General features: G+C 41.4%; 3 protein-coding genes across 3 annotated transcripts in view; 1 reads left to right on the top strand and 2 right to left on the bottom strand.

Annotated features, from left to right (window-relative positions):
• TMEM116 (transmembrane protein 116) overlaps positions 1-331 on the bottom strand; it is a 50,121-nt gene extending 49,790 nt beyond the window's left edge. Inside the window, exon 1 of the mRNA XM_054712782.1 lies at positions 198-331. The gene's annotated coding sequence lies outside the window, so the exon portion shown is untranslated. The remainder of the gene's footprint in view (positions 1-197) is intronic.
• A 269-nt stretch (positions 332-600) lies between these two features.
• On the top strand, positions 601-7,933 carry ERP29 (endoplasmic reticulum protein 29). Its single transcript, XM_008142733.3, has 3 exons — positions 601-808; positions 5,679-5,817; positions 7,093-7,933. The coding sequence occupies exons 1-3, from the start codon at positions 665-667 to the stop codon at positions 7,593-7,595; spliced, it is 786 nt and encodes a 261-aa protein (XP_008140955.2). The 5' UTR covers positions 601-664; the 3' UTR covers positions 7,596-7,933.
• Positions 7,934-10,341: 2,408 nt separating this feature from the next.
• NAA25 (N-alpha-acetyltransferase 25, NatB auxiliary subunit) overlaps positions 10,342-15,169 on the bottom strand; it is a 62,954-nt gene continuing 58,126 nt past the window's right edge. The window contains exon 24 of the mRNA XM_054712456.1: positions 10,342-14,752. Within this exon, the coding sequence (XP_054568431.1) occupies positions 14,630-14,752 (123 nt within the window). The 3' untranslated portion in view covers positions 10,342-14,629. The remainder of the gene's footprint in view (positions 14,753-15,169) is intronic.

Genomic DNA, 15,169 nt, shown 5'->3' with positions numbered 1-15,169 from the left:
GCCTCAGAGTAGGCTCGACTGTCAGACTGGGCAGAGGGCAGGAATGGCCCTGATGAAGAGCCACAGAGATGAAGAGCCACGCCTGGTGACCAAGTCGGGCCTGGCCAAGGGAGGTGGCCGAGGATGACTGACTGAGGGGAATACCGAGCCGACTGAGGGAGCGTAGTAACTCCAGTCAGAGTGACTGACAGACTAACCGAGGGTAGTAGTCAATCCCAACCGCCTGCCTGATGGACCGAGGGCAGGAAGAAATCGGGCTGTGGCGTCGTCATCTTCAGAGACAAGGAAAGACAGCGAACCAGGAGCTGCAAAGACGCCAAAGCACGCGCCTCGTGCCTCTCCTCACGCGGAGAAGGACGGGAGAAGGCGTGGCCGGTTGTGCGCCTCAACGCGTGCGCGTGCGCGTGCGCGTGCGCGACAGTCTCTCTCCCTCTCTTCCTTGCCCCACCCCACACGTCGCTCCTCCCTCTCATCCTGGGAAGGCGCGAGCCTCGCTGAGTGCGCGCGCACACAGCAGCCCTATTTTCCCCGCCCCTCACGTGGCCCCTCCCTCTCGTCCTAGGCGGGCGTGAGCCTCCGGGGCGGGGCCTCCTGGTCACGTGCTCCCGACTCGGCGCTCTCTCCACTACAGCCTTACTAGCTCCCACTGCCAGTATCCGGCGTTATGGCTGCCGCTCTATCCCGCTCCTCTTCCCTCTCCCCACTGTTTCCCTTTTTCTTGTTCCTCCAGCTTCTCTCCGCTCCGCAGGGCAGCAGCGGCCTGCACACCAAGGGCGCCCTTCCCCTGGATACAGTCACTTTCTACAAGGTAAACGGGGGCGAGGGACATCGTGCCCAGGGGAGCGCGCACCGTGGGTGACGCAAGGGACAGCGGGCTGGCTAGAGGTGGTCTGTAACTACGTTCTCGGGGCTTCCCACCATCGTATCGGGCTGGTGGGCTCTGGGCCGACGCCATAGCATGACCATGGGGTCTACAAGCTCCAGGGCCCCTGCGCACCCTCGCCTTTGCAGTATTTTTACTTGCTTCCTCTTTTGTGAAAGATGCAGCTTTCCTTCACCTATGGGGAGGGGGCGGTGTCAGGAGGGATCCAATCCTGGAGTCCCAAGTGGGAGACCCGGAGGGCGGTGCCAGGCGGACGCCACTGCACAGGCTGTGGTTGGGCGGCGAGGTAGAAACCAGTCTTGTTAGCTGGCATTTCTGCGCCCCTCTTTCCTTGGCGTGGATTGCAGCCAGCTTTGCAGTATGCAAATAATGTCCAGATAGCCTGCGTCTCCTTGAAAAGTGCAAGCGTTAAGAATAAGCTTCGGTTCTACCACCACCCTACAGGAAATACTGGGCCCGAGAACAAGGATCAAGGCATAGAAGGATTGCCACTACCCCCGAACCCAAGTTTACAGAATTTGGGGTCCTGGCCTGGATAAATGGCCGTTGGAAATGTTGAAGGCTGAATGCAGTCTCAACCCCCCTCCTCTTTCACCTGTCTTCACCCACTGGCAGCCTTCAAATTTGCTTACACGATGGGCAAACTAAGGGTTTGAGAGAAAGACAGTCCGTCATTTTATTTTCTTAATTTGTACCCATTGCTGGGGAAGTGAAACCTACAAGTGGAGTTCTGAATCTATCTCAAGTGCCTGAACCCTTCCTATTTTCAAAAGGGTTTCTTGTGGGTTTGGCACGTGTGGCCTATTCAAGGCAAAGTTTCAAGAATTTACAAGTGTAGGTATGGCTGGTTGGTTGTCACCCCACAGCACCCTATGCTTTTGGGGCCTTTATTGGCAAAGTGACACCTCTACCGCCAAACATGGGACTGGGATAACATCACAGACCAAGTGTGACTTAGAGGGAGGCTTTGCACTGTAAAGTTAACAGTATTTCCTAATCACTTGATGCCTCACCATCTTTACTGCTTCCACCCTGGTCAGTGCTATCATTACAAGAGCCTCCTCTCAGTCCAAGTTGCTTCTCTCTCCTTTAATCTCCTACCATTCTTTTTGTCCCCTCTGCTCCAGCCACACATTTTTTGCTGTTTAAATATTCCTAGCTCATTACTGCATTTGGGCCTTTGCACTTGTGACTAGAACATTCTTTGAAGGCTGGTTTCTTCTATTCAGGCTTAGGTTAAATATTATCTTTATTTTTTTATTGATTTCAGAGAGGAAGGGAGAAGGAGAAAGACAGAAACATCAAAGATGTGAGAGAATCATTGATCGGTTGCCTCTTGCACGCCCCCAACAGGATCGAGCCCTCAACCTGGGCCTGTGCCTTTGGCTGGAATTGAACCCGGGACCCTTCAGTCCGCAAGCTGATGCTCTATCTACTGAGCTAAACCGGCTAGGTCAAATATTAAGTTCTTAAAGTCCTTCCTTGATTTCCCCACCCCCTAGCCTAAAGTGCCAGTCACATCACCTGGTTTGATTTCTGTGTAGAGCTCACTCATCGCCGATTTTTTTTTTCTTGTCTATTTTATCATTTCCCATACTAGAATATTGTATGCTTGGGAAGAACTACCTTGTCTATTTTGTTCATTGATCATCTGCACAACCTAGCAGGTTACATGTCACATAGAAGATGTTCAGTAATAATCTGTTGAATGAGTAAATGTTTTATCTGGTGCCTTTCTAAATCTCACTCTTTTCATTATTATTGACCAAAAGGGGGCTTCCTAATGTTATGTCCAGGGCCTTGGCCCATGCTCTGCCTTTAAGTGATTTCCAATGTCTTTTTTTGTTTCTTGCCCTTTGCCATCACTATTGATGAGATCCTGTCCTTTTTCTTTTCTTTTCTTTTTTTTAATTCTTTGTTTTTAAATATATTTTTATTGATCTCAGAGAGGGAGAGGGAGAAATAGAAACATCAATGATGAGAGAGAATCATTGATTGGCTGCCTCCTGCACGCCCCACACTGGGGATGGAGCCTGCAACTCGGGCATGTGCCTGACCAGGAATTGAACCGTGACCTCTTGGTTCATAGGTCAGTGCTCAACCACTGAGCCACGCTGGCCAGATGCCTGTCCTTTTTCTTTACTGTCCATTTTCTTGTTTACTTAGAACAGTACCTGTCACATAATAGGCTCTCAGTTCCCTTTTATTCAATGAATGAATGAATAACGAATTCATGTGTACATTGAAGAAGTTGCCTAAATATAGGTTATGGTGGAGCCAATTCCTTAAGGATAAAGAAAAGAGAGAGCCAAAACCGGTTTGGCTCAGTGGATAGAGCGTCGGCCTGCAGATTGAAAGGTCCCGGGTTCGATTCTGGTCAAGGGCATGTACCTTGGTTGCGGCACATCCCCAGTGGGGGGTGTGCAAGAGGCAGCTGATCGATGTTTCTCTCTCATCGATGTTTCTAACTCTCTATCCCTCTCTCTTCCTCTCTGTAAAAAATCAATAAAATATATTTTTTAAAAAAAGAAAGAAAAGAGAGAGATACCTAAAGCAATTAAGAGGTACAGACTGGATCAAAAAAATAAGTAAGAAAAAATTTATTGTACAAATGGTTGCCATTCAAAACCATTCTAACAGAAGGTGAAAGTAAAAGATGGAGGCCTCTCAATTCTCTTTAAACATTAGAGCACTGTGTTAATTTATTCCATATTAATAACATTGTTATTATTGTTATTCCATAATACAAATGTAGGCCCCTTGCAGCTAGAGATCATGTGTTGTGCTTTTAAAATCGTTTTCCCACTGAACATGTAGCACCTGCTACCAAAGTCTGTCCTAGTTTTGTTCACTTAGCAAATATTTTCAGAGCATCTGCTATATACAGCTACTGTTGGGCAATAGGGATATAGCAGAAAACAGGTCAGACAAGGTCCTTATTCTCATAAGTACATTCTAGTGGAGAGGACAGACAGACAAGCAAATAAGGATTTCATAGTGATTAAATACAGCAAAGAAAGTAGAGCAGGGTAAGAGATAGAGTGTGGTATGAGTGGAGGGGGCCTCCATTAGGAGGGGATATATGAACAGAACTTTGAATGATAGTCAATCATAGAAAAAACTAGGGGAAGGGCAATCCAGCCAGAGACAGAAAATGAAAAGGCCCTAAGTGGGAATGAGTTCGGTGTATTGAATTGAAATAAGGCTAGCTGGGCCAGAGGGATGTGATCTGATTTACATTTTAAGTCTTCCTTGCTTTTAGTCCCGAGCTCAGAATTTTGGGGGTCAGTGACCACTTAAAGATGACCTGTTCTGGTGGCTTCTCCCTCTTCCCTTGTCCCCCTAGGCAGTGTGAAATATTTTTAAAACCTAAAACTAAACAGATACCAACACACAATAAGGAACAAGGACTAACAAAAACTGGAATGATGTCAGCTTGACTTAATTAAGGACAGTGATTGCCTTCGATGAAACACTGAGGAAATGATCACTTTGATTAGAAAAAAATTTGTTGGAGAAAGAGAAGGCAGTATTACTAATCAAAGACAGTTTGTTAGATCAAATATATGCATTGGAAGAAACCATCAAAAGAAGTCCTTGGGATCCCTCCATACGTCAAATGTAGAATTACCACATGACCCCTCAGTTCCACTCCCAAGTATATACCCCAAAGAAATGAAGACAGGTATAAAAACAAAAATTTGTACATGAATGTTCCTAACAGATATTCACAAATAGCCAAAAGGTTGAAACATCCCAATTGTCCATCAACTGATGAATGGCTAAGCAAATTGGTCTGTTTATACAATGGAATATTTATTTGGCCATAAAAATAAATGAAATGCTACAGCACGGATGAACTTTGAAAACATGCTAAGTGAAAGAGGGAAGTCACAGAAGGCCACATTGTATAATTCCATCAGAGTAGACAAATCCATAGAGACAAAGTAGATTAGTGGATGATGGGGATTGGGGAAAAGGAGGACTGGGGAATGGCTGCTTAATGGGTATGTGGTTCCTTTTCAGGTTGAAAATGTTCTGGAACTAGATATTAGTGATGATTGCACATTGTTGTGGGGTTTTTTGTTTTGTTTTTGCATAGTCGGCAGGATTGCACAACAATGTTAAATGTACTAAAAATCCCACTGTATTTTACAATATCCCAGTGAATCGAATTTTACAATTAAAATAAAAATCTTGGTCCTACCAGTTTAGTACCTAGAGATCTAGTCAGAGGGAACTGTGGTCTAGGGAAGGGATATTGTCCCAACCCTGGACTCTCAGCCACTTCTCTTGAGCCCTGAAATTGCAGAGTTCAAACTGTGGGATACCTAGCCAAAGTGTCCTCCATGGTGCCAACTCCTTTATAGATGGTTAGTTGGCTTTTTTTTTTTTTTTTTGGTTCAATGTTTCCTGAGAAAGCTCCTCCTCTCCCCACCCCCCCCCCCTGCCGCCGGGATGATGGGCATGACAGGGGCTAATGTATTGTGTGCTAAGGGTCTCCTTGGCCTTACCAAAGGGCCACTGGAGGAGGTGGCCTTAGTACCTCTATAGCTTTGCTTATTCTAGACAGGGTTGTATTTGTCTTTGATTTGTGTGAATAAGCATCTACTGGGGTACCCAGCATATAAATTGTTAAATGAATCAATAGGTGAATGAATGAATATTAGTAATTGAGATCTTGTCTCCTTTGTGGGCTTGGTTTCCACTCTGTTTCTTAACCAGGAGTTGGGAAAGGCAGTTAGCCCCAACAATTCCTGGAACCCCCTACCCACTCAATTCTATACACCTTCAGGTCATTCCCAAAAGCAAGTTCGTCTTGGTGAAGTTCGACACCCAGTACCCCTACGGAGAGAAGCAGGATGAGTTCAAGCGTCTGGCTGAAAACTCAGCCTCCAGTGATGATCTCTTGGTGGCAGAGGTGGGAATTTCAGGTATGAACAAGTCTAGGTGACTGGGAAGGGCAGAGGGGGAGGAAGCTAAGAATTATTTCCCTACTTGTAGAGGGAATACCCAGCACCTTTCTGTCTGAGTCACACACTAAGTAAAAATGGGGTCATGACCTCTCAAGAAATCATGGCAAGCTTCTCTTGAGCAGATTCTGTGACCACAGAACCTCTGCTCAGCCTCATGGGTGCCTTAGGGAAGGGAATCCACCATTCTTCACCCTCCAACCTCCACTGACATTAAATTTACTATGAGAACTTGGAGCTCTTGCAGGGGACTGTGGTCAGAGGGAGTACCATGCCTCCTACGGGACAGCATAGTCCATTCTTCCATCCTCGCTTCAGCTCAAAACCACCAGAGTTGCCACTGAACCAAGGGCAGCTGTCAATCACAGTGACAGCTTTAATAATTATAGTGGCCAACAATGAGCAGTTTACAGTCTGTAAAGACGTATAGACATTGCAGTTTTAAACTTCTCTTGAATCCCACTTGAAAAGCAAGACATATTGTCTACCTGTTATACTGAAGCTCCAGGCTGTGGGGGAGGAAGTGGCTCATCCAGAACTCAACCTAAGTATTTATTCCCAAGTGCAGTGGGTTCTTCACTCTCTGTTTCCTCCCAGCTGGAATGCCTCAGCCCCCACTAAGCTCACACCTCTGTTTTATTTTCATCGTGGCACTAATCATTTTATGTTCATTTGTTTATCATCTTTCTTCTGACTCTTAAAATATGAGCTCCTTGAGGTCAGAGCTTTATACTCTTAATCACAACTAGATCTCCAGCACTTAGAACAGTACCTGGCACATAGTGGGCATCTCAAATACTCAGAAGTACCATTTAAAAAATATATATTTTTTTTATTAATTTTTTACAGAGAGGAAGGGAGAGGGATAGAGAGTTAGAAACATCGATGAGAGAGAGACATCAATCAGCTGCCTCCTGCACATCCCCTACCGGATGTGCCCACAACCAAGGTACATGCCTTTGACCGGAATCGAACCTGGGACCTTTCAGTCCGCAGGCCGATGCTCTGTCCACTGAGCCAAACTGGTTTCAGCCAGAAGTACCATTTTTCAGGTGAGGAAAATGGAGTACAGAGAAGTTAAATATGGCTTGATTAATGCCACATGGCTAAGAAGTAGCAAGGAGGAATTCAGACACAACCAACATGCTTCTTCCTCTCAGCCAGATAGGCCTCATAACAATCTTCTGCCCGACATTCCTCATGGTCTTGCTCCTCATATCTGGTTTCTATTCACAGATTATGGTGACAAGCTGAATATGGAGCTAAGTGAGAAATACAAGTTGGACAAAGAGAACTACCCAGTCTTTTACCTCTTCCGGGATGGGGACTTTGAGAACCCAATCCTATACAGTGGGCCGGTTAAGGTTGGAGCCATCCAGCGCTGGCTAAAGGGGCAAGGGATCTACCTAGGTATGCCAGGTTGCCTGCCTACATACGATGCCCTTGCTGGGGAGTTCATCAGGGCCTCTGGCGTGGAGGCCCGCCAGGCCCTCTTGAAACGAGGGCAGGACAACCTGGCCAATGTGAAGGAGACTGAGAAGAAGTGGGCTGAGCAGTACTTGAAGATCATGGGGAAGGTCTTAGACCAAGGTGAGGACTTCCCAGCATCAGAGATGACCCGGATCACCAAGCTGATTGAGAAGAACAAGATGAGCGACGGGAAGAAGGAAGAGCTCCAGAAGAGCTTAAACATCTTGACTGCCTTCCAGAAGAAGGGGGTCGAGAAGGAGGAGCTGTAAAAAGGGACTCTAGGGTTTTCCAGAGTTTGGTGTGGGTGGGGAGGGAGAGTTTCCTGCTGGCTGTGAGACCTTTCTGGGATATAAGAAATCTGAGCATGCACAGACATTGATGCTGATATGACCATGCTTGGGACATCTCTATAGCTAGTCCAGGTACAGGTAGAACATTTACTCACATGGCTTATGAATTTTCTCCTCAGAAGGAATTGGTGCTATAAAGAATGTACTGCCCACATTCTTGAAAGGTGTAATTCTAATCCAATTAAAGTTTCCATGTTTTGGTTGAGTGGACCTTAAGCCATTCAGTTTTCTTTCACAAATTATACTTTGGACTATGACCTGCTTTCTCCTTTGACTTAATTTATTTTTTTAATATATTTTATTGATTTTTTACAGAGAGGAAGGGAGAGGGAATAGAGAATTAGAAACATCGATGAGAAGGAAACATCAATCAGCTGCCTCCTGCAACACCCCCTCCAGTACATGCCCTTGACTGTAATCAAACATGGGACCTGTCAGTCCGCAAGCCGACGCTCTATCCACTGAGCCAAACCGGTTAGGGCTACTTTAGTTTTTAATCCAGGCTGGTATGGATTCCACTCTACCAGGGTAACAGACTATCCTGGTAACAATGTAGAAGCTGTTCTGTCCCAGTTCAAAGCCTGCCTTGATTACTTCCCTCCAGTTTTCAGACTCAAGGGGACTGGTTCTGGGTGGTAAATTGCGTTGTCCACATTTTCTTGTCTTTAAAACTGAGTGGCAACATTAATAAACCCCAGTGTAACTATTTTCCATACTTCATAAGATATGTGTAGGAAATTCTTAGTTTTGCTAATATAATCTGATAGAGGTTTTTTTCCTAGTTCAATTTTAGATAGCTAAATAATACAATTCAGTCCAATATGGGAGTTTAAAAGGAAAAGGAGTTGTTTGCCATCTAAGTTATTTTCTCACTCTCAGAAAGTACCAAACTTTTTTAAAAAGCAGAGGGAGCCCTGGCCAGGTCACTCAGTTGGCTAGAGCCTCATCCCAGTATGCCAAGGTTGTGGGTTTGATCCCCGGTCAGGGCACATACAAGAATCTACCAAAGAATGCATAAATAAGTGGAACAACAAATCTATGTATCTCTCAAATCAAAAAAAAAAAAATTTAAAAACCGAGGGAGGAGCATTATACTAACTTTGAAATTTGTTCTCTGGGTGAGTAGTATCTGCAGTGGTAAACATCATTAACATCCCCATTTTTATATTTACTCTTTGAAAATTATCAGACTATAGCTCCTGAAATTGTACCCAAAGATATTAAGTTGAACAAAGGCAGCAAATAAAATTGTTCCTTCATTTTAGCCACATTGGTATTTAAACCTACTGGAAACAAAAATGCAGGAAAACCTATGTGTTGAAGTTGATGGAACAAAAACAATTGTAGCTTAGGCTAACAACTCCATTAAGTAAAAGATGCTCAACCTAAATGCCTGCCTATAGCCAGCGCAGATACTCTCAACATTGACAAAAGAATATAGCATATAGTTGGCCCAACAATTTCAGTATTTTCCTTATTTCAATTCTAAATGAAAACCTTGGGAGATACTTTTTTTGGATGCTTCTCACTGGTAAACTTACTTTAGCTTATTCTAATTTGTCTTTTTTTAAAAAATATATTTTATTTATTTTTTACAGAGAGGAAGGGAGGGGGATAGAGTTAGAAATATCGATGAGAGAGAAACATCGATTCAGCTGCCTCTTGCACACACCCCACTGGGGATGTGCCCGCAACCAAAGTGCATGCCCTTGACCAGAATCGAACCCGGGATCCTTCAGTCCGCAGGCCAATGCTCTATCCACTGAGCCAAACCAGTTAGGGCCTAATTTGTTTTTTTAATCTACCTAAAACAGTCATTTCCAAAGAACTAAGGATTCACTGTCTTATGGAAATAAGAGTAAGACAAGTGACTGGTAGGGAAAGAACTCTAAAACTAAATTTTTCAAACATCCCTGAATGTGGTTTCATCTCAATGTGAAAGGAATAAAGGTGGTAACACATCCAGGGTACTTCATTGGATGGGTCCAATGATATCATTATATATCCTGAGTCTTGAAGAAACATGGACTATTGAACAGGACTATACTATCATACAGCAGAGGCTCTTTGTATCAAATCTTTTTCACTAAAGCTTTGTTTCTAGTTTAGAATTTGAACAGATTTGCATATGCCACAAAAATCCAATCTTCCCTGGCACTTCCTTCTACTTAGCATTTAATTGAATAATATGGATTCCTCCCTTTTACTTCTTAGCATCTCATTAAATAATATGTGGCTCAAATGCTGCTTATCCGTAATGAAGGCATGGACTGGTTTCCCAGAATAAAGCAAGTATATATAATGTTTAGGGAATTTACAGATTACCTGAAGCAAATGAGACCTTGAACCCAACACAAACAATTCCATCCTAGGGAACTTACAATTTATCTCAATTATTGCTAAGAATATTTTTAATTTACAAATAGTCCTTGGCATTTGAGGCCACAAAACGTTGGCATTAGAATCATATCAGGAAAGATTGGTTATTCAGTAGAGAACCAAGACAGAATGGGAATTTGAACATGGCCATCAAGACTAAGAATGTGAGATGGTGTGTGTGTGTGTCTGGATTTTAGCTAATTTCATCCAAGCTTCCGATTTTTAACCCTTTGCACTCGCTTGCTTTTTTCTCGATTCCTTTATTCTACTCGGGATTTAATTTTTTAAATACCCCAGATTTTACAAAGCGCGGCAGTAGAATAAACTGGAGTTTCTTTTCATACAAACTTATTTATTTGGATTTTTTATATTTCAAATTATTGATACATTCAAAGAGTAATTTTAATCTCAACATCTGAGTGCAAAAGGTTAATCTTATTCAACCTTTACCCCACTGGGTGGTCTTAAGTAGTCATCTCATATGCAGTAACTACTTTCCCCATTGTACCTTACCTGGGACCCACTTTAACTGAGATATTTGGAAGCAGGAAGTTACAAAAAAGTTCTGTGCTCCTGAAGCATAAACTCCTAAAGTACGTTAGGCATCCCACAAATAATTTTTATAAGCATTTGGCTCACAGTTGCTTACCCTCCACTTGTATGACATGTCTGCATTACACAGTGATAGCATCTAAAAAACAGGGAACATGAAAAAAATATAACCCTGAGCCCACCTTTTGGGAAAAGTTAAAAATGGCATTGAAGTATATCCAAGCACTCACCTTTTGCTAAAGGAAAATAACAGTGGGATGGAAGCAGGCAAAAACTGACTTCTCGGGGCTCAAATAAGAGCGCTTAATGATCACAGGGCAGACAAAAAGGAAACTTGAGGAAACACAAACAGCTCCTTTCCACTGTGTTGTCAGTGCGGCTGAATAAACTAGGTCTTCACCTGTGGATTCACGTCCTCGTGGATGTCATGTCAATGTGTCTGCAAACATCCAGTTAACTTCCCACCAAATTTGGAATCACATTCCTGCCCCTGGCCTCAAAGTCCTTATTACTATGATCCCCACTCTACTCAAACCCTACCCCTCTCTTTCCATTAAGTCCCAGCTACTTGAGCCCTTTATTTTTTCCAGTCACTGGAACATGCTTAGCTGTTTGCTGCCTTGGGGTCTTTGCACTTGCATTCCTTTTTCCATGGCTGACTCTTTCTCATTCAAATCAGATGGCGGCACTCAAAGCATCCTCTCATGACCCAGTTTATCACGTACCCTGATTTATTTTATTAAACAACTTAATTATAAGCTAATATTTCTTGTTACTTTTCCCACCTTAGCCACTAACTAGGATATACGGTCTCACCATTATATCAGCAGAGCCTAAAATGCAATGTGGCATGTAGTAAAATAAGTGCACAATATATACATATATTGAATTATTGAATGCTAGCATGCAAGGCACTACTTTTAAAGAAAAAGACTAGTGGCCTTGGAAAATAAATTTTAAATTCACAAATATTACAATTTTGGTGAGGAACGTAACACTGAGTACAAAATTGAGGTGAATTAATACCACTTAAAAGGTAGAAAAAAATAATAAAAGGTAGCTTCTAGGAATCTGTACAAAAATGAACAAGGCAGAAATGCCAACTTAAAATAAAGTTGTTTATATAAATTAACCCATCCAGTTTAAAGTAGTTTTCCTATGCTTAATTCTGAAAAAGGAAGAATATACTTCCCATTTTAATAAATCACATCAAATAAGTAGGAAGAGTTTCAATAACAAGGCCGTAGATACATTGAAACCCCTTTTTATATTAAAAGTTAAAATGAAAGACAAATCCAGATTGAACATAGTGATTGCAAAATATAATGCAATTTGAACAATTAAAATTATGAAAATATACAAAATTGATGGGCAACACAGCTAGGCATTTGTACATTTTTCACTGTTTGGAGAACACTAAAAATTTATCTACCTTTAATCCATATCAGATAAATGATTTAAACCAAATGTTTGCTTTGAAGAGTTTTAACTTAGGATTCTCAGTAGTATAAAAAGCAGTAATTTTTCAGTCTGTAAACAGTAGTCGTGTTTCTCTCCTTTGCTTTTTTTTTTTAAATAGCAATTCACCACACAAAACAAAACAAAAACCCACACAAGCCAAACACAGCAGCAGCAGCAGCAGCGGGTTATTTAAGAATTCTCTTCAAATACCAATGACATACGATGGCGGGAGAGCTTGCTTTTTACTCATGTAAGAATATATATATATATATATATATATACATGTATATGTATATATATATATATTTTACTGTACACAATTTATAGTGCATGACAGTTTCCAAAAGAACAGATTAATAAAAGATATTGGCCATTTCTGCATAATTTCATTCTTTTTACAATTTTCTCAAAACGCAAGAGGTTGACTCTAATTGAAATGCTACGTTTAGTAGGAAAGTCAGCAAGTAACAAAGGAAACATAACCTCAACTTAACATTGCCCCTAAAACCCACCGTTTGAGTTTTTAATAGAGGTCCCAAGCAAGAGACTAGTTAGGTAGACACTGGAGTCACACACTGTCCCTGAGGACCAAGGCCAGCCCACTGAACACACACATGCTAGATTGATCAAGGTCAGTTGAAGACGTTTCAAAGAGCATTTCTAATTTTATGTACAGTATTTTTGGATATTCAAAGAAACATCATTTCAAAAACACATGCCATACACACATACCCCCCACCCCTATACACACACAAAATTCCATCTAAACAGGCCATTGTTTTATGAAATTACGATATGTTGTCATTAAATTACATTTGGAATCAATCAATATTTTCAATTCATCTTGTTGATCAGTTCTTCGTTTAGGGATGAGGTGTGACAGCTGTGGCTACCAATTGACATCAAAAAAGTATTTTGAAATTACTTGATGGACTAAGATTTCCAACAAGTCTTATTTTAAACGAGAAATGCAGTAATTTTCTTTAAAATTTCCTTTGGGTTTAAACAGTTATTAATCACCCTATCAAACTGTAAGTCTAAGAAAGTCAAGATGAGGAGACAAAATACAATTGTGTTGCATACAGAGACTTCCCAAGCTCTCATTCAGTTGCTTTTGGAAGAAAAAAGTATCACATTTCACAGAAGTGAGTTGAAAGGACATTTAAGGTCTTCAAGACCAATCCTCCACCAGATGCTTGAATTTTCTCATCAAATTCATTTCTTTGCTCTTACAAAATTACTAACTTTAACAGTATTTAGGTAACAAAGGCCAAAAACAGAAGCACAGGTTCAAATACAAAAAAGTTACCAAAGGAATTATATAAACTGTATAACATTTTCAAGAGCAATGTTTATCTTTTCTGTCAGATCTACTTCAGAAGCTGTCGTCTTCGGGAGCTCCAGTTGAACAACTCATACACCATCCTGGTGTAATTCTCAAGTCTGTAGTAAACTGAACCTCCAAACCAATGAAGAACATTTCCTTTGCCAGCCTATAACTTAAAGCCTAGGTTAAGTCCTTTCTTCTCAAACCCCCCACTTAAAAAAAACAACACTAAAGTATTATATCTTTATTTTCAAGCATATATATGTGTGTGTGTGTGTATATACATGTATATACACACACACACATATATATGCTTAAAAATATACATATATATGTAAAAGCATATACATATACATATATATATATCTCACAAAACCAATGACATTGGTATTACACTTGCCTGCATAAATTATGTACACTTCTCTTCTTTAAAAGTGATTCCCATCTTTCCCAAAGAGATAAAAGACAAGCTAGTCCTCAGCAGGCTTAGAAGTGGTCTGCACTGCATTCCCCTCTAAACAGCTGCAAGGTAACAGAAGCTTTAGAAGCCTATCTGCGATCTAACTCTCACCTGAGCTAGGATGGGGCTGCCTTGACTAACAGGACTATTCACCCAGAAAATGAGCACCTAGTTGTCTGAGTGGTGGCCTTCAGTGGCAGGTGCTTATACCAAATTTCATCGGAGGCCTTTTGGGTACCTGCCTTGGGTTCTGCAGGAGCCAAGCAGCTGAGGGAGTCTCAAAAACAAACTGCTAATGTGGAAAGAGGGCCTGCTCCTAGTTATGGTCCCCCAATACTTCTCCTTTCTGCTTCCGACAGGCTCAAAGACCCAACCAAAATGTCCACTGCTGTAATGGCAGGGCCATTCAGCTGCTCTGACATTGACACTTTATGCTTAATTTCTATCACTGCTTTTATAGGACCCTCCTCCACCAGGTGTTTCTGGTGAGAGAAGGACAGAAGAAAAGTGGGGTTCTCTTGTGGCTGTCAAATGCATATGAACATGTATAAAAAGTGGTCAAACCCAGATGAGGGTCCTGCTTCTGGTATATGTACAATAATTTAATCTGTTGTATACATTTAATACCTAAAAAATTAATTCACGATCAAAGTCCTTCATGCATTTTATGAGGAAGTTCTGGATTCAAATGATGGTCAACCATATAGATTTTTGCCTGGGAAGATGATATCATTTTCTGCCATAGCGTCATTAGTGCCTGTGGTTCATACTTCCTTAAATTTTTAGTTTCTTTGTGGTCTCAAGTCTTTTTTTCAGCAGCTCCCCAATTTCCAGAAGTGAGTGCAGATAACTGCTTTGCACCTTCCCTTGCACAGTCTTTGAAAACTTTCTCTCTTCCTACAAAGGATACAAGAATTAGTGGTCTTGCTCAGAAAGCATTCCCCCAGATTACAGTTCCTCAGCTATAAATTAAAATCACCATTACCTTTGTCTGACTGCAAACTCCATCAGAATAAAGTGTCATTTTCAATTTCATAAAATGCAAAGGCTAAAGCTCACTACAGGTGCATATTTTTCCATGTGATTTTTCACTGAGACATTCTTTATTTCAAGTAGCCTTTGTCATTAGTTATATGAAGTAAAAAAACTGACATTTCTAATGAGAAGCTTCCATCAACAAAAGTAGAAAATTGTAACTAACTTGGACACAAAATCACTACTTTCTTATGAGGTATACAAGGTGGAAAAATTGAGATTTCTGAGTAATTTCATCAGAAAAAATGTAGAAATTTTATTATTTTTTTATTATTATTT

The sequence above is a fragment of the Eptesicus fuscus genome, chromosome 23 (assembly GCF_027574615.1).
Source record: "Eptesicus fuscus isolate TK198812 chromosome 23, DD_ASM_mEF_20220401, whole genome shotgun sequence".
In the NCBI taxonomy this organism is placed as follows: domain Eukaryota; kingdom Metazoa; phylum Chordata; class Mammalia; order Chiroptera; family Vespertilionidae; genus Eptesicus; species Eptesicus fuscus.
The sequence above is the reverse complement of the archived record's forward strand: the minus strand, read 5'-3'. Positions and strand labels throughout refer to the sequence as shown.